The sequence below is a fragment of the Odontesthes bonariensis genome, chromosome 3 (genome assembly GCF_027942865.1).
Source record: "Odontesthes bonariensis isolate fOdoBon6 chromosome 3, fOdoBon6.hap1, whole genome shotgun sequence".
Classification (NCBI taxonomy): Eukaryota; Metazoa; Chordata; class Actinopteri; order Atheriniformes; family Atherinopsidae; genus Odontesthes; species Odontesthes bonariensis.
The window spans coordinates 2,847,509-2,872,126 of NC_134508.1; the positions used below are offsets into that span (position 1 = coordinate 2,847,509).

The 24,618-nt window shown below is 45.4% G+C and overlaps 2 protein-coding genes across 3 annotated transcripts; both read left to right on the top strand.

Annotated features, from left to right (window-relative positions):
• The first annotated feature begins 15 nt into the window (after window positions 1-15).
• Window positions 16-2,352, top strand: LOC142377659 (nuclear factor 7, brain-like). The gene has a single exon (XM_075461969.1). It carries the CDS (start codon window positions 16-18, stop codon window positions 1,393-1,395), a length of 1,380 nt encoding a protein of 459 aa, XP_075318084.1. The 3' UTR covers window positions 1,396-2,352.
• Window positions 2,353-4,827: 2,475 nt separating this feature from the next.
• aldh4a1 (aldehyde dehydrogenase 4 family, member A1) lies at window positions 4,828-24,618 on the top strand. Of its 2 annotated transcripts, XM_075460102.1 has the most exons (16): window positions 4,828-5,037; window positions 8,169-8,262; window positions 9,697-9,789; window positions 9,870-9,917; window positions 10,012-10,167; window positions 10,970-11,119; window positions 11,976-12,050; window positions 13,817-14,004; window positions 14,075-14,148; window positions 14,225-14,421; window positions 15,461-15,508; window positions 15,586-15,738; window positions 15,816-15,937; window positions 17,509-17,627; window positions 22,734-22,859; window positions 22,916-24,618. In XM_075460102.1, the coding sequence occupies exons 1-15, from the start codon at window positions 4,997-4,999 to the stop codon at window positions 22,844-22,846; spliced, it is 1,671 nt and encodes a 556-aa protein (XP_075316217.1). In that variant the 5' UTR covers window positions 4,828-4,996; the 3' UTR covers window positions 22,847-22,859; window positions 22,916-24,618. The 2 variants fall into 2 exon arrangements, with proteins under 2 accessions (XP_075316217.1, XP_075316216.1); XM_075460101.1 differs by having other exon boundaries at window positions 22,734-24,618.

The following is a 24,618-nucleotide window of genomic DNA, read 5'->3' on the forward strand; positions in this document are numbered from 1 at the left end:
TCACTCACAGACTAAATGGCTTCCAGATCAGAGAAAGATTTCTGCTGTTCGGTCTGTCATGACATCTACAGATATCCTGTTATTCTGTCATGTAGCCACAGCTTCTGTAGAGACTGTCTGAGGAGCTGGTGGAAGGAGAAACCAGCACGACAGTGTCCAGTTTGCAGGAAAATATCTGTGACAGAACCACTCTGTACCCTGGTGTTGAAGAATCTGTGTGAGTCCTTCGTACAGGACAGAGATCACAGAGCTTCAGAGGCTCTCTGCAGTCTGCACTCTGAGAAACTCAAACTCTTCTGTCTGGACCATCAGCAGCTGGTTTGTCTCATCTGCAGAGATTCAGAAAAACACTCCGACCACAGATTCAGACCCATCGATGAAGCTGCACAGCAACACAAGAAGGAACTTCAGAAATCTCTGGAACCCTTAAAGGAGAAACTGGAGCTCCAGAAGAAAGTTACAGAGAAGTTTGATCAAACAGCAGAACACATTAAGGTCCAGGCCCGACACACAGAGAGGCAGATTAAGGAGCAGTTTAAGAAGCTTCAGCAGTTTTTAGCAGAGGAAGAGGAGGCCAGGCTGGCTGCACTGAGGGAGGAAGAGCAGCAGAAGAGTGGGATGATGAAGGAGAAGATGGAGGCTCTGAGCAGAGAGATGGCAGCTCTTTCAGACACAGTCAGAGCCACAGAGGAGGAGCTGAGAGCTGAAGGCGTCTCATTCCTGAACCACTACAAGGCTGCAGTGGAAAGAGTCCAGCGCTGCCCCCTGCTGGATGATCCACAGCTGCCTGCAGGAGCTCTGATAGACCAGGCCAAACACCTGGGCAACCTGGCCTTCAACATCTGGAACAAGATGAAGGACATGGTCTGCTACACTCCTCTCATTATGGACCCAAACACTGCTGGTCCAGAGCTCATCCTGTCTGAGGATCTGACCGCTGTGAGTGCAGGAGAGAAACAGAACCTTCCTGATAATCCAGAGAGGTTCAGAAGATTCGGTGTTCTGAGTTCTGAGGGCTTTAACTCAGGGACTCACAGCTGGGATGTCGAGGTTGGAGACAGTACAGTCTGGAGACTTGGTGTGGCAGCAGAATCTGCTGATAGGAAGGGAAGATTCTCGACTGGATTGTGGGTGATTTGGCTCTATGAAGGTAAATACTCAGCATGGTCACCAGCAGTTAAAAACACTCTTCTGTCAGTACCAAAGAAGCTCCGGAGGATCAGAGTGAATCTGGACTGGAACAAAGGAAAGCTGACGTTCTCTGATCTTGATACAAACACACACATACACACCATCACACACACTTTCACTGAGAAGATGTTTCCATATATTAACACTGATAATAAAGCTAAGATGTTACCTCTGAAGGTCTCAGTGACGGTGGAACAGATCTGATGTGTTCAGGATGAAGAACACAGTTCACATGAGACTTTATTGATCTGTGTGAAACTCAGTGTTTTCATCTTCAAACAGGAACATTTTAGATGTATTGATCTGATCTGTCAGCAGAGCTGCTGTTTGGCTTTAAACTCTGATCAGTTCAGTTTGATCAGCTTCATATCTGCTTAATAATCTGTACTGATGAAACGTCACATGAAGTCGATGACCTGAAGTTTAGTTTTGCTGTGGCAGCGGCTTCACCTTTAATTTCAGTTGCTGACATTTTCAAACGTGTTCGTTAATATGTTTAACATCCATGTTCTCAGCAGCGATCAATAATCTGTATTTTCACTGTGTTCCAGGTACATTTACATGTTTTTCTGCCTTTATAATGAGGGATGCTCTGATCGCTCAGCTGCTCATCATCAGATCAGACTGATCAGAGAAATATGATCATTTTAAATCAATTCAACTCTGATCACAGACATCTGAATATAAAATGTATCTGTAGATATAATATGGATCATATATGTGGAACAAACTCCCAGATAACTGCAGCTCTGCATCAACTCTTCTTCTTTTAAATCAAACATGAAGACTTTCCTGTTCGCTGCATTTAATGAGCAGGAATCATTTGGCCTGGAGGACTTTGATGGATAACTCGTAACCAAAGAACCTTTTTGTGATTTGTAATGGAAAATGAATTCTTCTATGCATTGTATTGAGTGTTACTGTGTATAACCTGCAGATGACCTTGTTGCCAGATCCCAACACATCCCGTTTTTCTCTTTCCTCCCGAGAACACGGTGTGCTGGTTGTATGATAAAGCTGCTCTTTAAGCAGGATAGAAGGGAAGCTGGGACTTGCAGCTGTGTCTGTGTAACCTCGACTGTAGCTGGGGAGGAAAGGTAGATAAGAACGCTCAACTACACCCGAGGAGCGATGACGCAACAACGTGCATTATAACCGACTTGTTTTTGTCTCGGTGGTCAGAGCAGCTCTGTACTTCGTGCTGTGTCAGTAGCGGTGGAAGGGGGGTGCTGCCGGGGCTGCAGCCCCCCCTAGTGGTGGCTGCGGTAACATCACTGTAAACCCAAATGTTTGAAATAAATACAATATTTTAAAAAGTATAATAATATAATAATAATTATAATTTCAGATATGCGAAGTTGCTTGGCCATGGGGATCGCTGCTTGCTGGGAACTTCTATTTTTGTCGTTACCAGTTGCCGCTGGCTGTTTTTGTTTTTTTAAATGTTTTTTCTGATGGCCGCTTCCTTTTTCTATCGATGTTTTTTTTTTTTTAGGGCCATTGTTTTTTCTTGCTCGGCCTCAGCACCAAGGACAGCGCTTCAATGTAGCGTTTTAATGCAGTTAATTTTGTTCAGGACTTTTGTCAGGTTGTAATAAAATTTTCATTGAATATGTGTTTTATTTGCATGTAGCTTTTGGGAGCCAGTAAGCAGGCTAGTAGTGTGCAATGTGATAGGGTACAGTAGCAGAAAAAAATACAATGACGTCACTCATTCATTCATTCAGTTGGCAGCCCCCCCTACTTAAAACATCTTCCAGCATGCCTGTGCTGTGTTGTTTTCTCTTGCAAGATATTATTAAAAGCCTCTTATCTCCTCAGAAAATAACCGACTCTGAGCCTTACTAACATTTCCACCACAGACTCTAAACCGCTTCTGTTTGAGTTCAGCCTCCACATTCATTTCTTTGCACATCTCCTTTGCAGTTGTCTGTGCATCAGAAAATCCAGTGGTTCTGCAGCAGGTGAGGGAATGGCTGGTTTTCTTTAGCAGGTTGGCAGCGACCTCTAGCTGCACGGAGGGTGATTGCATCAGTTTACTCACACGCTGGATCTTGCTCAGAATGTCATTCATGGCTGTACAAATGTGAATGGATCATATCTCCTCAGCCAAAGACTGAGCTGCAACTCTCACCAAAGGGTCTACAGTTGACTCCCTCACCTCCAGGAGAGCCTCTCTGATTTGCCTCACTGCCTCAATGCTTTTTATGTCAGTGTCGAGGGACCAATGAGCAGCCTGTGACAGCACTATAGTTCACTTATTTACTTTTATGTCTCACTTCAGTTATGAACTTTGATAATAAAGTAATAATGTAGGAGGTCATTTGTTTTTGCTTTTCGACCGAACCAAAGCTGCTGGAGGAGATATTGCAGCCCCATGTTGGCTGCATCTTCACCCACCTGCAGCGGTCCAGCAGGGGACCTGTGACGGTCTGCAGGTGCACCAACGCCGGCCTTTTAAAGGACCCCATGACGACAGATGTCAGAGTGATGGGTCAGTCATCATTTAATCCTGTGATGTTGTTTTTTTTTGGGGGGGGCGCTGGTATGAATTAGAAGATAAAGATGAAAGGCATCTTTTTAAAACAGGGTTTATGTTTTATTTCACAAAAAAATCACTCAATTAGGCCTAATTTCTAACAATATTACATTTTTGGGAATAAAGATTGAGTTAACCTTAGTTCCCTGTTACCATCTCTTATGTTAACGGGTCGGTTTTGACCCGTGTTTTAATTTAGTTGTAAAATACACTAAAAACAATGATCTATCATCCAATTTGTTTCTCATCTCTTGGTTACCTTGTTAGGCTTCCTTATCCATAAAAATATTGGTTTTAATATTTCTGGTGTGGGCCGCTGGGCCTTGTTTTTGTCAGTATACCCCTCAATTTCAATAAAAAAAAAAAATGGGTTAGGGTGAGGGGGTAACCCTAAAACAAGGCAAATGAGAATCCCCTTAAGCTCACATGATTGGGAGAGGAGCTGGCTGACAGTGAACTTGTGATTTCAGTTTTGGCTCTAATTATTGCTTTATAATCTTATTTTTATAACTGGGTCGAAACCGATCCTAACAACACCAAGGTCTAGAGCATTTTATAATTTAGTGAAAACAATTGTTTTTTGTTTTATTTTGTTGAAATAGAGGTTCCTGACAAAGTCATAAAGCCTTGATGCAATAAACAAATTTATATGGTTATTTTATGCATTTAAAACCTAAAAACGGGCCGGTGCCGACCCTAACACAAGACAAATGTTAATAAGTGGTGTGTAAATCTTAAAATGGATTCTATCTATCTCTTTGAAACGTTTCCGCCTTATTTGAGTCTTCCTGTGAAACCCAGTTGGTTTTAAACCTGGACAAAGTCAGTCTGTTGTCGGAGAACCTGAAATAAACCCTGTCAGAAGGTCAAATGTGGAGCCTCTGTTCAACCCGGCAGCCTGGGCTCTGATTGGCTGACCCGTTTGGACTGCTTCCTGATTGGCCAGTCGCAGACCCGCCTGTGGAAGATTCCATTAACTTAAGGGGGGTGGGACGTTACCAAATGAACGTTTCCCCGCTCTTGAGTTGGAAATTTATTCCTGTTCAGTCTTGCTCGTGTGAAACTTTAACAGTTTTTATCACATTTTGATAAAACCGGATAAAATTTCCCTTCCGCAGGACCGAACAGAGTGACCGGATCCGGCCTCCCGCCCCCGGCAGCTGGTGGATGTATTCGGCGTGTAGCCCAGCCGTGTGATTAGCTCCCTCGGTGCTCTGTGACCTGCCTGTGATCAGCCATTGATCTGTAATCAGCTTCAGCAGGAAGATGCTCCGTGTGAGGGTGGCAGTGTCCCGGTCATGGAGGGGGTAAGAGCCGCGAGAGTTCCGCGGTGACTTCACGGAGCTGTCAGTTAGCATGTTAGCTTCGATAACCTGTCGGTGTGATCGAACCGTTGAGTCCCGGGTGCTTTGAAAGCGCTGCTGGTTCGGTCTGCGCATGCGCCACCGCCTTCAGGTGTTTCGTAATGACAGAAGGAGCTCCATGTTTGTCTGAGAAAGTAGAAGCAGGGCCGGCCCAAGCCTTTATGGGGCCTTAAGCAGAATTTAATTTGGGGCCCCCCTACCATCACCTCAGCTCCAGATGCCTCATTATTCCACAGGTCTACACTGTTATGTGTGTAACGGACCCACAATCATTTGCATTATTTGTAATCATCTTACATTATACAGGTGTCATTCTTGTTTTTAAACTTAAAGGGATAGCAAACTCATAAATATGGTTTAATTAACTTCTACATAAACAGTGATGTATAAGTGTGGCTCATTAATTTAACTATTTGAAAGTACCATCAGCAGGCTGGAGACTGCATTTATAGTAAACACGTTAAATAGTTTAATTTCTTTCAGGTGTGCAATGGTGTGCAAAATGTTCAAAATACAAATACAAAATAGAATCAAATGGCATTCACATTATCTTACAGAAAAATAAAGTTGTAATCAAAATTAAATAATTAGATAATAAATACAATACTTAAATCATTTTGCCCAACGGTGGCAGCAGCCAACAGGAGGCATAGATTAACCTAGTATTAGTATTTTGTTTAATTTCATGTATATATTTACTTTTTTATCACAATGTCTCGGTGCTCTCTGGGGCCCCCTGGTGGCGTGGGGGCCCTAAGCGACCGCGTAGTTGGCATATGCCTTGGGCTCTGAGTAGAAGTATTCCCGAGGTAGTAATCAGAGTACTTTTACTGTCGTTTTTTTGGGTGTGTGTGTGTGACGGCTGCATAAAATCGATCCTTCAGTTCTGATCAGAAGCATCGATCACTGATTAATGATCGGCTGTACACTTACATCAGTGAATTATTTGACCTAAAGCTCAACTTAATTTACTCTTCAACACTTTCAACCACTCAGTTTAAACAAAGTTAGATGTGGGTCAGAACATGGGTCAGAACATGGGTCAGAATATGGGTCAGAACATGGGTCTGAACATGGGTCAGAATATGGGTCAGAAGCTGACAAAATAGATACAAAACAACATAGATGGCTAAAATGGGCTAATATGCCATGAAATCGCACAAAAATAGCAAAAGAAATGCATCAGGGCAATTATTGATGTATATGAAATTAATTGATATGTCTGTCTAAACGGTAGAATTAAAAAGCAAACTTTATTGAAAAGTCAGAGGTTGAAAACACAGAACATTAAGGTAATACAACACAATGCCAGGGGGTCACATTCTACAAAACAGTGATAAATTAGCTCTCACGTTTGACATGTTCGTTTGTTTCTGTTTGTCTGGCGGTGTTGTCCTTCCGGTTCAAAGGTCGGACCACCGGTCCAATCAGCGACGATTCATGTCAAATCACACTGTCCCTTTTTTCCCCAGAAAATTATGTAAGTGTATCGAATTAAATCGTATCGAATCGTTGGCTGAATATCGTGCATCGTATCGTGAGATTAGTGTATCGCTACAGCCCTGTTTAAGACCCCAAATAATGATGAGTTGAAGAGGAGACGTCTAGAAAGCAGAGCAGGAACGAAATGGAGAAAAAGGAGGAGGAAGTTTAAGCCGTTTCTTCCCTCGATCATCAGGGGAAATGTGAGAAAACTGAGCTTGGAGCAGGAATATCAGGCAGAGGCCTGGCTGCATTAACAGCTCTAACAGCTCTCTGCTCAGCTCTAAGACTATCCGGGCAGACAGAGACTGCAGACAGAGCGGTAACAGGAAAGGAGGAGGATCACAGAGCTGATTAACAACAGATGCTGTAATCCTGGACCTGGCTGCAGGAGCAGCTGTAACAGCTCTCTGCTCAGCTCTAAGACTATCCGGGCAGACAGCGACTGCAGACAGAGCAGTAACAGGAAAGGAGGAGGATCACAGAGCTGGTTAACAACAGATGCTGTAATCCTGGACCTGGCTGCAGGAGCAGCTCTAACAGCTCTCTGCTCAGCTTTAAGACTATCCGGGCAGACAGCGACTGCAGACAGAGCAGTAACAGGAAAGGAGGAGGATCACAGAGCTGGTTAACAACAGATGCTGTAATCCTGGACCTGGCTGCAGGAGCAGCTCTAACAGCTCTCTGCTCAGCTCTAAGACTATCCGGGCAGACAGCGACTGCAGACAGAGCAGTAACAGGAAAGGAGGAGGATCACAGAGCTGGTTAACAACAGATGCTGTAATCCTGGACCTGGCTGCAGGAGCAGCTCTAACAGCTCTCTGCTCAGCTCTAAGACTATCCGGGCAGACAGAGACCGCAGACAGAGCGGTAACAGGAAAGGAGGAGGATCACAGAGCTGGTTAACCACAAATGATGTAATGTTTTGGTCATGTGACAGTCTGAAACGGCTAATAAAAGCTGCTTAATTGATCACCACTTAATGACGATAACCAGCAGGCGGGCGGCACTTTGCGGCTCCTCTGTGCCTCCGACAGCGAGCAGATGTTTGTTTTCCTGCTGCAGCTGGACCTGTTGGCAGGGAACCTGTCCCTCCTCCTCCTGCCAGCGACCCTCGGTTCACAAAGTTTCACATTTCTGGAGTTAATCATTGCAAAGGAGATGTTCTGCTGAGCTGCTTTGAGCTGGAAGAGAATGAGTCCAACTGAAAACTACCAGGACATCGGACCTGGATCCATTCCACCTTAAAAGCTCAGCCCATAATCTGAAATAATGCAAAAATATATAAATGAATGAATAAATAAGTCTGTATGATGATAAATTCTGCTGAAATTAAATGAAAAAATGTTCTCCTCCTGTAAAGAATCGCAGTCGTCCAATCCTTTCTTAAATTATTATTCTAACTGAGGCAGGTTGACACACCAGCTGCATAAATTCACGTCGGGTTACTGATTAGCAGCTGGGAGGTCAATAAACGGGTCACAGAGTCGAGCTGGAGCCAGCTGTGGAGCTGCTCTTTGGTCGTTAAACAGGACCGGTTTAGTCTGGTGCTGAGGAGATGAAGAGGTGAATTAAACTCGCTGTGTCTGCAGGTTCAGGACGTCCTCGTGTGCAGCCGTGGAGGTGAAGAACGAGCCCATTCTGGGCTTCAAGGAGGGGAGTCCGGAGAGAGCCGAGCTGCTGCAGGTCCGACCCGTCACTCAGAACCTCTGGCTGTGTTCGAAACCGCATACTACATACTACATACTTCCATACTACATACTTCCATACTTCCATACTGCATACTACATACTGCATACTACATACTACATACTTCCATACTACATACTTCCATACTTCCATACTACATACTACATACTTCCATACTACATACTTCCATACTTCCATACTGCATACTGCATACTACATACTGCATACTACATACTGCATACTGCATAATACATACTACATACTGCATACTACATACTACATACTACATACTGTATACTGTATACTGCATACTGCATACTACATACTGCATACTACATACTGCATACTGCATACTACATACTGCATACTACATACTGCATACTACATACTGCATACTGCATACTACATACTGCATAATACATACTGCATAATACATACTGCATACTACATACTGCATACTACATACTGCATACTGCATAATACATACTGCATACTACATACTGTATACTGTATACTGCATACTACATGGTACATGCTACATACTGCATACTAAATACTGCATACTACATACTGCATACTACATACTGCATACTACATACTGCATACTACATACTGCATAATACATACTGCATACTACATACTGCATACTACATACTGCATACTACATACTACATACTGCATAATACATACTGCATACTACATACTGCATACTACATACTGCATACTACATGGTACATGCTACATACTGCATACTACATACTGCATACTACATACTCATCGATCAGACAGTATGCAGAGCGTTTACCCACAATGCATTTCGCTCCTGCCCGAGCCGAAATCAGCCGGCCTGAAGCTGATTTCTCTTAAGCTCTAAACTCTGTAAACTTTAGCAACATTTGAAACATTTTCAGGTGAGAAAGTAGTCGTTTAGATCCCCAACGTGTTGAAAACCTGACAAAATACCGGCTGTTTACAATTTTGTTCCCATGAATTCGGCGCTACTAAAGCTAGCCGCAGTGAGCAACACACTTCCGGTTATTTTCACAAAATAAAATACCCGTTGCCTTTTATCATAGGGAAAGCCATTACCATACAATTGGTGCTTTTGTTTTGAAAACAGGAAGTGAACCTACCCTCGTTGTAGCTAGCTTGAAACTGCCGTTTTGACCGGAAATGACGATCGGCGACGTCACGTTACGTTGCATCTTGGGTAGTTTGAGTATGAGTAGTAACCTCATGATGCATACCCAACATTTCGGAGAATCTAGTATGCATCCGGGAACTTACTCAAACTCGCATACTAACTCAGAAAGTTAGTATGAGTAGTAGGAGAAGTATGCCGTTTGGAACACAGCCAGTGTCTGTCTGTGTGTGTTGTGAGCTAAACGTTTCCCTCCAGCTGCCATGTTTAACCCGCTGTCCCGGCTGCAGGCTCTGGATCGGCTGAAGGGGACGACGGAGGAGATCCCATGTGTGGTGGGAGACGAACACGTGTGGACCAAAGACGTCAGATATCAGCTGTCTGTGCGTACGCGTCCTGTGATCAGAACGCCGCTGCCCTCAGTGTAGCTGGATGAGTCACCTCTCTCTGTTTCTTTTTAAAGCCCTTCAATCACTCCCACAAGGTGGCAAAGTTCTGCTATGCTGACAAGGTGAGTGTAGTTTTGTTTGTTGATAACCTGACTTCTGTCACGTGGGTCACTTCAGAACTAAACATGGCCTCTTTGCTCTTGTGTGTCGCTGCAGGAGCTGATCAACAAGGCCATCCTGGCGTCTGTAGCAGCCAGGAAAGAATGGGACCTGAAGCCCGTCCAGGACCGAGCCCAGGTCCTGTTCAAGGCCGCCGATGCCATCAGCGGGCCCAAGAGGGCCGAGATCCTGGCCAAGACCATGATTGGACAGGTACAGGAGACACCTGAGAGCACCTGTGGGGGTTCTGTGGAACTTCCTGCGACTTTCACTCACAGAAACATTGGACTGTGTTCAAAACCGCATACTTCTCCTACTACTAATACTACTCCTACTAACTTTTTGAGTTAGTATGCGAGTTTGAGTAAGCGAGAAGTCCGAAATGTTGGGTATGCATCATGAGGTTACTACTCATACTCAAACTACCCAAGATGCAACGTAACGTGACGTCGCCGATCGTCATTTCCTGTCAAAACGGCAGTTTCAAGCTAGCTACAAGGAGGGTAGGTTCACTTCCTGTTTTCAAAACAAAAGCACCAATTTTATGGTAATGGCTTTCCCTATGATAAAAGGCAACGGGTATTTTATTTTGTGAAAATAACCGGAAGTGCGTTGCTCACTGCGGCTAGCTTTAGTAGCGCCGAATTCGTGGGAACAAAATTGTAAACAGCCGGTATTTTGTCAGGTTTTCAACACGTTGGGGATCTAAACGACTACTTTCTCACCTGAAAATGTTTCAAATGTTGCTAAAGTTTACAGAGTTTAGAGCTTAAGGGAAATCAGCTTCAGGCCGGCTGATTTCGGCTCGGGCAGGAGCGAAATGCATTGTGGGTAAACGCTCTGCATACTGTCTGATCGATTAGTATGCGGTTTCGAACACAGCCCAATTGGATCAGAGAGTCGGGCTGCAGATGAACAAAGAAGGAGACGCATGAACCAAAAGCTGTTTCACAGACATTCACGTGTCGTAAATAACCCTCCACACTGATCTCCCTCCGTCCCCGGCTGTGTTCAGGGTAAGACGGTGGTGCAGGCGGAGATTGACGCCGCCGCCGAGCTCATCGACTTCTTCAGATTTAACGCCAAACACGCCATCGAGCTGGAGAAGCAGCAGCCGATGGATGTGGAGGGGAGCACCAACACCATGCTGTACCGAGGGCTGGAGGTAGGAACCCACCCAGTGTTCGACCTGGTTACCTGTGCACGTAAAAGATTTGAGATGTTCAGTTCAGCTTTATTTATAAAGCGCCAAATTACAACAAACGTCATCTCAGGACACTTCAACAATTCAGTCCAATTCATAGGAGGAGAGGTGCATCATGGGAGCTCCCCCAGCAGGCTGGGCCTATAGCAGCAGAACTATGGGATGTTTCAGGGTCACCTGAGCCAGAAAGGAAAGTTTTAAGCCTGATCTTAAAGATACAGAGGGTGTCTGCTTCCTGAAGGGGCCTGATAACTGAAGGCTCTGCCTCTCAAACCTGGCAGCTGGTTCCACAGAGAGGGGCCTGATAACTGAAGGCTCTGCCTCCCAAACTGGCAGCTGGTTCCACAGAGAGGGGCCTGATAACTGAAGGCTCTGCCTCCCAAACTGGCAGCTGGTTCCACAGAGAGGGGCCTGATAACTGAAGGCTCTGCCTCCCAAACTGGCAGCTGGTTCCACAGAGAGGGGCCTGATAACTGAAGGCTCTGCCTCCCAAACTGGCAGCTGGTTCCACAGAGAGGGGCCTGATAACTGAAGGCTCTGTTGGGGAAATATCTTACAATGAGATCTTTAAGATATGATGGAGCTCGGTCATTAAGAGCTTTATATGTGAGGAGAAGAATCTTAAATTCTATTCTGAATTTAACAGGGAGCCACTGAAGAGAAGCTAAAACTGGAGAAATATGATCTCTCCTGTTAGTTCTCATCAGAACTCTGGCTGCAGCATTTTGGATCAGCTGGAGGCTTTTCAGCCCAATAATAAAGAGTTACAGCCGTCCAACTGTGCAGGTTTCACTCTGTTTTCTCTTTTCTCTCTCAGGGCTTCGTCGCAGCTGTGGCTCCTTTCAATTTCACCGCCATCGGTGGAAACCTGGCAGGAACGCCGGCTCTGATGGTGAGCGTGTGTTTGTTTAACCTTCGGCACACTCGGGTTCCACCAGACGCCCTTTGGTGCTTCTTTCGTTTCTCTTCGCTCATTCAAACCAGCCAATCGGGGAGCAGATCAAACGGGACGGGGAGGCTCGGAAGGTGAAACGGTTCTCTCAGGTGGTTGTTCCTGAAATCTGAAAAGAAACAGCCAAAAGAATCTGAAATCAGTTTGAAAGATGAAACACTGACCCTGGGACCGGATAAGAATGGAAATCTGAAGCTGGAAGCAGCGAAACAAATCAGTGAAATCTAGGGCTGGGCGAGTTAACTCGTTTTCATCGCGTCAACTCGTTAATTATTTAACGCCGATAAATATTTTATCGCGCATTAACGCATTTTTTAAAAATGTATTTATTTTATTATTGTAAAAGTCTGTTGCTCACAGGCTTTTATTTTGTAAAAATCTGTTGCTCACAGGCTTTTATTTTGTAAAAGTCTGCTGCTCAAAGGCTTTTATTCTGTAAAAGTCTGCTGCTGTGGAACAGGAAAAGAAAGTAATCGGCGGATCCACCAAACATGGAGAAGGGTACGGAACTTTTACTCGGCCATTTTCATGTTAAAGTTCTTCCAGACGGCGGAGTCGACAGAACCAAAGTCATCTGTAAACACTGCCAAGTTGAATTGTCTTCTCAGCGTAGTAGTTCCAGTCTAAAATATCACTTAAAGGCAAAACACACAACTGATAGCAGCAAGTCATTCAAGGAAACAGACAGTGGAGCGAGGCTTCTACATAAAAACTACAGAAAGATGCTGATGTTAAAAGTGTGTTTGCACAACAAATGTTATGGCACTTTCATTCATATGGCAGCACATTTAAAATAAAGCTAAATGCTAAAAGCTATACGCTACTTTTGAATTCATTTTTGGATTTTGCGTACAAATGCGATTAATCGTGATTAATCAGGGAAATCATGCGATTAATCAGATTAAACATTTTAATCAGTTCTGACCCAGTTTAACGCGTTCCAGTTGTTCTGACCCGGTCCAGTTGTCCTGACCCAGTTTAACGTGTTCCAGTTGTTCTGGTCCAGTTGTTCTGACCCGGTCCAGTTGTTCTGACCTGGTCCAGCTGTTCTTACCCGGTCCAGTTGTCCTGACCCAGTTTAACCCGGTCCAGTTGTTCTGACCCGGTCCAGTTGTTCTGACCTGGTCCAGCTGTTCTGACCTGGTCCAGTTGTTCTGACCCGGTCCAGCTGTTCTGACCCGGTCCAGTTGTTCTGACCCAGTTTAACCCGGTCCAGCTGTTCTGACCCGGTCCAGTTGTCCTGACCCAGTTTAACGTGTTCCAGTTGTTCTGGTCCAGTTGTCCTGACCCATTTGTTCTGACCCGGTCCAGTTGTCCTGACCCAGTTTAACCCGGTCCAGTTGTTCTGACCCGGTCCAGTTGTTCTGACCCGGTCCAGCTGTTCTGACCCGGTCCAGCTGTTCTGACCCGGTCCAGTTGTTCTGACCCAGTTTAACCCGGTCCAGCTGTTCTGACCCGGTCCAGTTGTCCTGACCCAGTTTAACGTGTTCCAGTTGTTCTGGTCCAGTTGTCCTGACCCATTTGTTCTGACCCGGTCCAGTTGTCCTGACCCAGTTTAACCCGGTCCAGCTGTTCTGACCCGGTCCAGTTGTCCTGACCCAGTTTAACCCGGTCCAGTTGTTCTGACCTGGTCCAGTTGTTCTGACCCGGTCCAGCTGTTCTGACCCGGTCCAGTTGTCCTGACCGCCCTCTGCTGTGTCTCTCAGGGTAACGTGGTTCTGTGGAAGCCCAGCGACACCGCCATGTCAGCCAGCTACGCCGTCTACAAAGTGCTGCGGGAGTGCGGCCTGCCCCCCAACATCGTCCAGTTCCTGCCCTCCGACGGCCCCGTGTTCGGGGACGCCATCACCTCCTCCGAGCACCTGGCGGGCATCAACTTCACCGGCAGCGTGCCGTAAGGACGCCTCCTTCAGGTCCCGACACGTGATGGCGAGCTGCTGCTGACGCTGTCGTTGTGTTTGCAGGACATTCAAGCGCGTCTGGAAGCAGGTGGCCCAGAACCTGGACGCCTACCGGACGTTCCCCCGGCTGGGCGGAGGTGAGCGCCGTCATCACCATCGAGTGTCCTCCTTTTCCCGCAGGTCTGATGACCGGCCGCGTGTTTGTGTTGTCAGAGTGTGGCGGGAAGAACTTTCACTTCGTCCACGCGTCTGCGGATGTTCAGAGCGTGGTGATGGGGACCATCCGCTCGGCGTTCGAATACGGAGGTCAGAAGTGCTCGGCGTGCTCCAGGATGTACGTCCCCGACAGCTTGTGGCCGCAGATCAAACAGCAGCTGCTGGACATCCACAGAACCATCAAAGTGGGAGACGTGAGTGAGAAACTGTGGCTGTGTTCCAAACCGCATACTTCTCCTGCTACTCATACTAACTTTTTGAGTTAGTATGCGAGTTTGAGTAAGCAGAAGTTCCCGGATGCATACTAGATTCTCCGAAATGTTGGGTATGCATCATGAGGTTACTACTCATACTCAAACTACCCAAGATGCAACGTAACGTGACGTCGCCGATCGTCATTTCCTGTCAAAACGGCAGTTTCAAGCTAGCTACAACGAGGGTAGGTTCACTTCCTGTTTTCAAAACAAAAGCACCAATTGTATGGTAATGGCTTTCCCTGTGATAAAAGGCAACTAGTATTTTATTTTGTGAAAATAACCGGAAGTGCGTTGCTCACTGCGGCTAGCTTCAGTAGCGCCGAATTCGTGGGAGCATAATTGTAAACAGCCGGTATTTTGTCAGGTTTTCAACACGTTGGGGATCTAAACGACTACTTTCTCTCCTGAAAATGTTTCAAATGTTGCTAAAGTTTACAGAGTTTAGAGCTTAAGGGAAATCAGCTTCAGGCCGGCTGATTTCGGCTCGGGCAGGAGCGAAATGCATTGTGGGTATGCCGATTTCGCTTAAGCTCTAAACTATAAACTCTGTGGTCTAAACGTTGTAGCTAGCTTGAAACTGCCGTTTTGACAGGAAATGACGATCGGCGACGTCACGTTACGTTGCATCTTGGGTAGTTTGAGTATGAGTAGTGACCTCATGATGCATACCCAACATTTCGGAGAATCTAGTATGCATCCGGGAACTTCTGCTTACTCAAACTCACTGACTAACTCAGAATGTTAGTAGGAGTAGTAGGAGAAGTATGCTGTTTGGAACACAGCCTCAGTGTTGTTGGATTTCCTGAGTGTAACACCTGCTGAGGACACGATGATGTTTTTATGTCCCGATGTGTAAAAGCTCAGGTGTTAGAACCCAGGTGAGCTCAGATTAGCCCCTCCCCCACTCGTAGATCAGTCTGAGTGAGGTTCAGCTGTGATGAAGGTGATGATGATGACGATGTTCTCTGTTGCTCAGCCGGTGGAAGATTTCAGCAGCTTCTTCTCGGCCGTCATCGACGATAAGGTAACGGCAGTTTCCTCAGGTAGTTACCGTGGCGCCCGTGTCCTTGCCGTTAACGCGGCGTCCTCCTCCTCCCGCAGTCGTTTGCCCGCATAAAGAAGTGGTTGGACCACGCCAAGTCGTCCCCGAACCTGAGCATCATCGCCGGCGGGAACTGTGACGACCGGAAGGGGTACTTTGTGGAGCCGACCATCATCGAGACCAAAGACCCGCAGGAGTCCATCATGAAGGAGGTAGGAAGGCGCTTACCTGTGCTCCACCTGTGCTTTGGTTACCTGTGTGATCACCTGTGTGATGTCATGTCGTGCAGGAGATCTTCGGGCCGGTCCTCACGGTTTACGTTTACCCCGAGAAGGACTACAAGGAGGTTCTGCAGCTGATAGACAACACGTCGCCGTACGCGCTGACGGGAGCCGTGTTCGCCCACGACCAGTAAGACGCGCTCACCTGCACAGGCGTGTTCGTCGCAGTCTGCTGTAGTTTTATCATCCGAGTCGGATCATGTTGTTATTCCTCACATATCAGCGCCGTAAGGAAGGTCCATTAAAAAAAAAAAAAAAAATCAAAATCAAATTGATTTGTAGCACATTTCCTGTACAAACAGTTCAAAGTGCTTCACATAAAATAAAAGCGTTGCAGCAGGGAGTGGAAGAAGCATTAAAAATACATAAAATAATATAAAGAGAAACAGGAGATAACTGGCAGTCTACTGGAGATGAATGCATGGAGGAGTTTCTCCTGTTCTTTTTGGGAGAGGAAACCTTTAATTCTGTTGATGTTTCTGAGATGATAAAAAGCTGCCTTGGTGACAGCTTTGATGTGGCTGCTGAAAGTCAGATCTGAGTCTATCAACACTCCCAGGTTACCGACTCGGTCAGTGATTGTAAGGGCCCGAGTCTCAAGATATGTACCAACGCTGACCCTCTTCTCTTTGCTCCCAAACAGAATGATTTATCTATCGCACAATTCAACAAGAAGAAGATTCAAAGTGCTTTATAGTAGGGCTGGGCGAGTTAACGCCGATAAATATTTTATCGCGCATTAACGCAGGTTTTATTCTGTAAAAGTCTGTTGCTCACAGGCTTTTATTTTGGAAAAGTCTGTTTCTCACAGGCTTTTATTTTGGAAAAGTCTGTTGCTCACAAACTTTTATTTTGTAAAAGTCTGTTGCTCACAGGCTTTTATTTTGTAAAAGTCTGTTGCTCACAGGCTTTTATTTTTTAAAAGTCTGTTGCTCACAGGCTTTTATTTTGTAAAAGTCTGCTGCTGTGGAACAGGAAAAGAAAGTAATCGGCGGATCCACCAAACATGGAGAAGGGTACGGAACTTTTACTCGGCCATTTTCATTTTAAAGTTCTTCCAGACGGCGGAGTCGACAGAACCAAAGTCATCTGTAAACACTGCCAAGTTGAATTGTCTTCTCAGCGTAGTAGTTCCAGTCTAAAATATCACTTAAAGGCAAAACACACAACTGATAGCAGCAAGTCATTCAAGGAAACAGACAGTGGAGCGAGGCTTCTACATAAAAACTACAGAAAGATGCTGATGTTAAAAGTGTGTTTGCACAACAAATGTTATGGCACTTTCATTCATATGGCAGCACATTTAGAATAAAGCTAAATGCTAAAAGCTATACACTACTTTTGGATTCATTTTTGGATTCTGCGTACAAATGCGATTAATCGCGATTAATCGGAAATTAATCATGTGAATAATTAGATTAAACATTTTAATCGTTGCCCAGCCCTAGTTTATATAAAACATGAAAGCTTTTCAAACCAAGTTTACAGTTAAAACAGGAAATAAGAGGTTCAGCTCAGTGAACGTAATAAAGATAAATATCCATATCCATAAAGTCTTCATGCCTGATTTAAAAGCAGAAGAGTTGATGCAGAGCTGCAGTTATCTGGGAGTTTGTTCCACACCGGTGATCCCCTCCAGGTTGGGAGGAGCGCCACCTTCCTGTGGTTAAATCTCGTGTTGTGTGACGTGTTCTGCTTCAGGTCGGTGATCGACGAGGCGGCCAGAGCCCTGAGGAACGCCGCGGGGAACTACTACGTCAACGATAAGTCCACCGGCTCCGTCGTGGCTCAGCAACCGTTTGGAGGCGCCAGAGCTTCAGGTCAGAGTCCAACAGCCCGATACTGATCAATGACCTGATCCACCGATCCATGACCCGATCCATGACCCATGACCCGATCCATGACCCATGACTCGATCCATGATCAATGACCCGATCCACGATCAATGACCCGATCCACGATCAATGACCCGATCCATGACCCATGACTCGATCCATGATCAATGACCTGATCCATGATCAATGACCCGATCCACGATCAATGACCCGATACTGATCAGGCCGATCAATGACCCGATCCTTGATCAATGACCTGATCCACGATCAATGACCCGATACTGATCAGACCGATCAATGACCCGATCCACGATCAATGACCCGATACTGATCAGGCCGATCAATGACCCGATCCACGATCAATGACCCGATACTTATCAGACCGATCAATGACCCGATCCATGATCAATGACCTGATCCCCGATCAATGACCCGATACTGATCAGGCCGATCAATGACCCGATCCACGATCAATGACCCGATACTTATCAGACCGATCAATGACCCGATCCACGATCAATGACCCGATCCACGATCAATGACCCGATCCACGATCAATGACCTGATCCACGATCAATGACCTGATCCACGATCAATGACCCGATCCACGATCAATGACCCGATACTGATCAGGCCGATCAATGACCCGATCCACGATCAATGACCCGATACTGATCAGGCCGATCAATGACCCGATCCACGATCAATGACCCGATCCATGATCAATGACCTGATCCACAATCAATGACCCGATCCACGATCAATGACCCGATACTGATCAGGCCGATCAATGACCCGATCCACGATCAATGACCCGATACTGATCAGGCCGATCAATGACCTGATCCACGATCAATGACCCGATCCACGATCAATGACCTGATCCACGATCAATGACCCGATCCACGATCAATGACCCGATACTGATCAGGCCGATCAATGACCCGATCCATGATCAATGACCCGAACCACGATCAATGACCCGATCCACGATCAATGACCCGATCCACGATCAATGACCCGATCCACGATCAATGACCCGATCCACGATCAATGACCCGATCCACGATCAATGACCTGATCCACGATCAATGACCCGATACTGATCAGACCGATCAATGACCCGATCCACGATCAATGACCCGATACTGATCAGGCCGATCAATGACCCGATCCACGATCAATGACCCGATACTTATCAGACCGATCAATGACCCGATCCATGATCAATGACCTGATCCACGATCAATGACCCGATACTGATCAGGCCGATCAATGACCTGACCCACGATCAATGACCTGACCCACGATCAATGACCCGATCCACGATCAATGACCCGATCCACGATCAATGACCTGATCCACGATCAATGACCCGATCCACGATCAATGACCCGATACTGATCAGGCCGATCAATGACCCGATCCACGATCAATGACCCGATCCATGATCAATGACCTGATCCACAATCAATGACCCGATCCACGATCAATGACCCGATACTGATCAGGCCGATCAATGACCCGATCCACGATCAATGACCCGATACTGATCAGGCCGATCAATGACCCGATCCACGATCAATGACCCGATCCATGATCAATGACCTGATCCACAATCAATGACCCGATCCACGATCAATGACCCGATACTGATCAGGCCGATCAATGACCCGATCCACGATCAATGACCCGATCCATGATCAATGACCTGATCCACGATCAATGACCCGATCCACGATCAATGACCCGATACTGATCAGGCCGATCAATGACCCGATCCACGATCAATGACCCGATCCATGATCAATGACCTGATCCACGATCAATGACCCGATCCACGATCAATAACCCGATACTGATCAGGCCGATCAATGACCCGATCCACGATCAATGACCCGATCCATGATCAATGACCTGATCCACGATCAATGACCCGATCCACGATCAATGACCCGATACTGATCAGGCCGATCAATGACCTGATCCACGATCAATGACCCGATCCACGATCAATGACCCGATCCACGATCAATGACCCGATCCACGATCAATGACCCGATACTGATCAGGCCGATCAATGACCCGAACCACGATCAATGACCCGATCCACGATCAATGACCCGATCCACGATCAATGACCCGATCCACGATCAATGACCCGATACTGATCAGGCCGATCAATGACCCGATCCACGATCAATGACCCGATCCATGATCAATGACCTGATCCACGATCAATGACCCGATACTGATCAGGCCGATCAATGACCTGATCCACGATCAATGACCCGATCCACGATCAATGACCTGATCCACGATCAATGACCCGATCCACGATCAATGACCCGATACTGATCAGGCCGATCAATGACCCGATCCATGATCAATGACCCGAACCACGATCAATGACCCGATCCACGATCAATGACCCGATCCACGATCAATGACCCGATCCACGATCAATGAACCGATCCATGACCTGACCCACGATCAATGACTCGATCCACGATCAATGACCCGATCCTCGATCAATCACTTCTACTCAGTCTGCGTCTGCAGCATGTCCCGATCAATCGATGTGATCAGTTATTGATCAGAAGAGCAGTGAGGGGCAGATCACTGATCTAATAATCAATCAGATGGTTTTTACCTTTGAAAAGATGACGTAGCTGATTGAGTTATTGATTGATTGAGAGTTATTGATTTATTGATGGATGGAGAGTTATTGAGTTATTGATAGATGGAGAGTTATTGATTTATTGATGGAGAGTTATTGATTTATTGATAGATGGAGAGTTATTGATTTATTGATGGATGAAGAGTTATTGATTTATTGATAGATGGAGAGTTATTGAGTTATTGATAGATGGAGAGTTATTGAGTTATTGATAGATGGAGAGTTATTGAGTTATTGATAGATGGAGAGTTATTGATTTATTGATAGATGGAGAGTTATTGAGTTATTGAGTTATTGATAGATGGAGAGTTATTGAGTTATTGATAGATGGAGAGTTATTGAGTTATTGATAGATGGAGAGTTATTGATTTATTGATAGATGGAGAGTTATTGAGTTATTGAGTTATTGATAGATGGAGAGTTATTGAGTTATTGATGGATGAAGAGTTATTGAGGTATTGATGGATGGAGAGTTATTGATTTATTGAGTTATTGATGGATGGAGAGTTATTGATTTATTGAGTTATTGATGGCTGGAGAGTTGTTGATTTATTGATAGATGGAGAGTTATTGAGTTATTGATGGATGGAGAGTTATTGATTTATTGAGTTATTGATGGATGGAGAGTTATTGATGGATGGAGAGTTATTGATTTATTGAGTTATTGATGGATGGAGAGTTATTGATTTATTGAGTTATTGATGGATGGAGAGTTATTGAGTTATTGAGGTATTGATAGATGGAGAGTTATTGATTTATTGATAGATGGAGAGTTATTGATTTATTGATGGATGGAGAGTTATTGAGTTATTGATGGATGGAGAGTTATTGATTTATTGCGTTATTGATGGATGGAGAGTTATTGAGTTATTGAGTTATTGATGGATGGAGAGTTATTGATTTATTGAGTTATTGATGGATGGAGAGTTATTGAGTTATTGAGGTATTGATAGATGGAGAGTTATTGATTTATTGATTTATTGATGGATGGAGAGTTATTGAGTTATTGATGGATGGAGAGTTATTGATTTATTGATTTATTGATGGATGGAGAGTTATTGAGTTATTGATGGATGGAGAGTTATTGATTTATTGAGTTATTGATGGATGGAGAGTTATTGAGTTATTGATGGATGGAGAGTTATTGAGTTATTGATGGATGGAGAGTTATTGAGTTATTGATTTATTGATGGATGGAGAGTTATTGATTTATTGAGTTATTGATGGATGGAGAGTTATTGATTTATTGAGTTATTGATGGATGGAGAGTTATTGAGTTATTGATGGATGGAGAGTTATTGAGTTATTGAGTTATTGATGGATGGAGAGTTATTGATTTATTGAGTTATTGATGGATGGAGAGTTGTTGATTTATTGATGGATGGAGAGTTATTGATGGATGGAGAGTTATTGATTTATTGAGTTATTGATGGATGGAGAGTTATTGATTTATTGAGTTATTGATGGATGGAGAGTTGTTGATTTATTGATGGATGGAGAGTTATTGATGGATGGAGAGTTATTGATTTATTGAGTTATTGATGGATGGAGAGTTATTGATTTATTGAGTTATTGATGGATGGAGAGTTATTGATTTATTGATGGATGGAGAGTTATTGAGTTATTGATGGATGGAGAGTTATTGATTTATTGAGTTATTGATGGATGGAGAGTTATTGATTTATTGAGTTATTGATGGATGGAGAGTTATTGAGTTATTGAGGTATTGATAGATGGAGAGTTATTGATTTATTGATGGATGGAGAGTTATTGAGTTATTGAGTTATTGATGGATGGAGAGTTATTGAGTTATTGATGGATGGAGAGTTATTGATTTATTGAGTTATTGATGGATGGAGAGTTATTGAGTTATTGAGGTATTGATAGATGGAGAGTTATTGATTTATTGATGGATGGAGAGTTATTGAGTTATTGATTTATTGATGGATGGAGAGTTATTGATTTATTGAGTTATTGATGGATGGAGAGTTATTGAGTTATTGAGTTATTGATGGATGGAGAGTTATTGAGTTATTGATGGATGGAGAGTTATTGAGTTATTGATGGATGGAGAGTTATTGAGTTATTGATGGATGGAGAGTTATTGAGGTATTGATGGATGGAGAGTTATTGATTTATTGAGTTATTGATGGATGGAGAGTTATTGAGGTATTGATGGATGGAGAGTTATTGATTTATTGATTTATTGATGGATGGAGAGTTATTGAGTTATTGATGGATGGAGAGTTATTGATTTATTGATGGATGGAGAGTTATTGAGTTATTGATGGATGGAGAGTTATTGAGTTATTGATGGATGGAGAGTTATTGATTTATTGATGGATGGAGAGTTATTGAGTTATTGATTTCTTGATGGTTTAGTGTCTAACCCGAGTCTCCTCCTCATCCAGGCACCAACGACAAACCGGGAGGTCCTCACTACGTCCTGAGATGGACGTCCCCACAGGTGGTGAAGCAGACCTACGTCCCCCTCACAGAGTGGAAGTACCCCTACATGGGCTGAGCCCGAGTCCTCATTCTGTCCCTCTGTCCATCCCTCTGTCCTTCTGTCCATCCCTCTATCCCTCTGTCCTTCTGTCCATCTATCCATCCCTCTGTCCTTCTATCCATCTGTCCATCCCTCTGTCCATCTGTCCATCATCCATCCCTCTATCCATCTGTCTGTCCATCTATCCATCCCTCTATCCCTCTGTCCGTCCTCTAACACTCACAGACAGGCCCAGAGTCCTCTGTCCCTCTCTCTCTCTCCGTCCCTCTCTCCTTTTCTCCGTCCCTCTCTCCGTCCCTCTCTCTGTCCACCCAGCATGCCTTCATCCATCCTCTCCTTCTCTCCGTCCCTCTCTCCTTTTCTCCGTCCCTTTCTCCGTCCCTCTCTCCCTCTCTCTGTCCCTCTCTCTGTCTCTCCGTCCCTCTCTCTGTCCACCCAGCATGCCTTCATCCATCCTCTCCTTCTCTCCGTCCCTCTCTCCCTCTCTCTGTCCCTCTCTCTGTCTCTCCATCCCTCTCTCTGTCCACCCAGCATGCCTTCATCCATCCTCTCCTTCTCTCCGTCCCTCTCTCCTTTTCTCCGTCCCTCTCTCCCTCTCTCTGTCCCTCTCTCTGTCTCTCCGTCCCTCTCTCTGTCCACCCAGCATGCCTTCATCCATCCTCTCCTTCTCTCCGTCCCTCTCTCCTTTTCTCCGTCCCTCTCTCCGTCCCTCTCTCCCTCTCTCTGTCCCTCTCTCCTTTTCTCCGTCCCTCTCTCCCTCTCTCTGTCCCTCTCTCTGTCTCTCCGTCCCTCTCTCTGTCCACCCAGCATGCCTTCATCCATCCTCTCCTTCTCTCCGTCCCTCTCTCCTTTTCTCCGTCCCTCTCTCCGTCCCTCTCTCCGTCCCTCTCTCCCTCTCTCTGTCCCTCTCTCTGTCTCTCCGTCCCTCTCTCCCTCTCTCTGTCCCTCTCTCTGTCTCTCCGTCCCTCTCTCTGTCCACCCAGCATGCCTTCATCCATCCTCTCCGTCTCTCCGTCCCTCTCTCCTTTTCTCCGTCCCTCTCTCCGTCCCTCTCTCCCTCTCTCCGTCCCTCTCTCCCTCTCTCTGTCCCTCTCTTTGTCTCTCCGTCCCTCTCTCTGTCCACCCAGCATGCCTTCATCCATCCTCTCCGTCTCTCCGTCCCTCAGAAACGACGAAGCGTCGCTTCCTCCTCTTCGCCTCCCTTCTGTCCCTCTTTGCACTGAAGCTGGATGTGAATGTAGATCAGCTGCAGCTGCTCCTGCTTTTAAGTCAGGCCATCACTTCCTGTCCTGAGACCAAACGTTCAGTTCCTCTCTGAACCGAAACTCTGGCTCAGACACTGTCTGTTGGTCAGAACTAATCATTAAATGAGTCCCTGTTAGACGGATCAATCACTGTCAGATGTGCGTGTTATCGGAGCCAATCAGCTGATTGATCAATCGGTGGCTCCACAGATTAAAAACCATCCGGATGATTTTTAGCTCCTTCGCTGAACATCTTTCTGGATGATGATGGAAACAGGAAGTTCTGACGTCCCGACCAGTGAACTGGTGGATGAAGCTGATGGTTGGTGGATGAACCGTTGATGTGGGGGGGGGTTTGCTTTGGGGTGAGTGCTGTGACGCTCCACGGTGTGTCCGTGTCTCCTGGTGCATGAGAAGCACCTGCAGCAGGTGGGACGCTCAGCAGATGTTTGCAGCTGATTTCCATGTTCAGAACGTGGCTGCCTCAGTAACTCTGTAAATTCAGATGAATTTTTAACAATAAATATAATTTCTTACTATCAA

Excerpts from the sequence above, each read along its gene's own strand:
- LOC142377659 (XM_075461969.1), top strand. The coding sequence starts at position 16 with ATGGCTTCCAGATCAGAGAAAGATTTCTGCTGTTCGGTCTGTCATGAC.
- aldh4a1 (XM_075460101.1), top strand. The coding sequence starts at position 4,997 with ATGCTCCGTGTGAGGGTGGCAGTGTCCCGGTCATGGAGGGG. Across the intron at positions 9,918-10,011 it reads AGTTCTGCTATGCTGACAAG|GAGCTGATCAACAAGGCCAT; the intron begins GTGAGTGTAGTT and ends GTGTCGCTGCAG. Across the intron at positions 12,051-13,816 it reads CAGGAACGCCGGCTCTGATG|GGTAACGTGGTTCTGTGGAA; the intron begins GTGAGCGTGTGT and ends TGTGTCTCTCAG.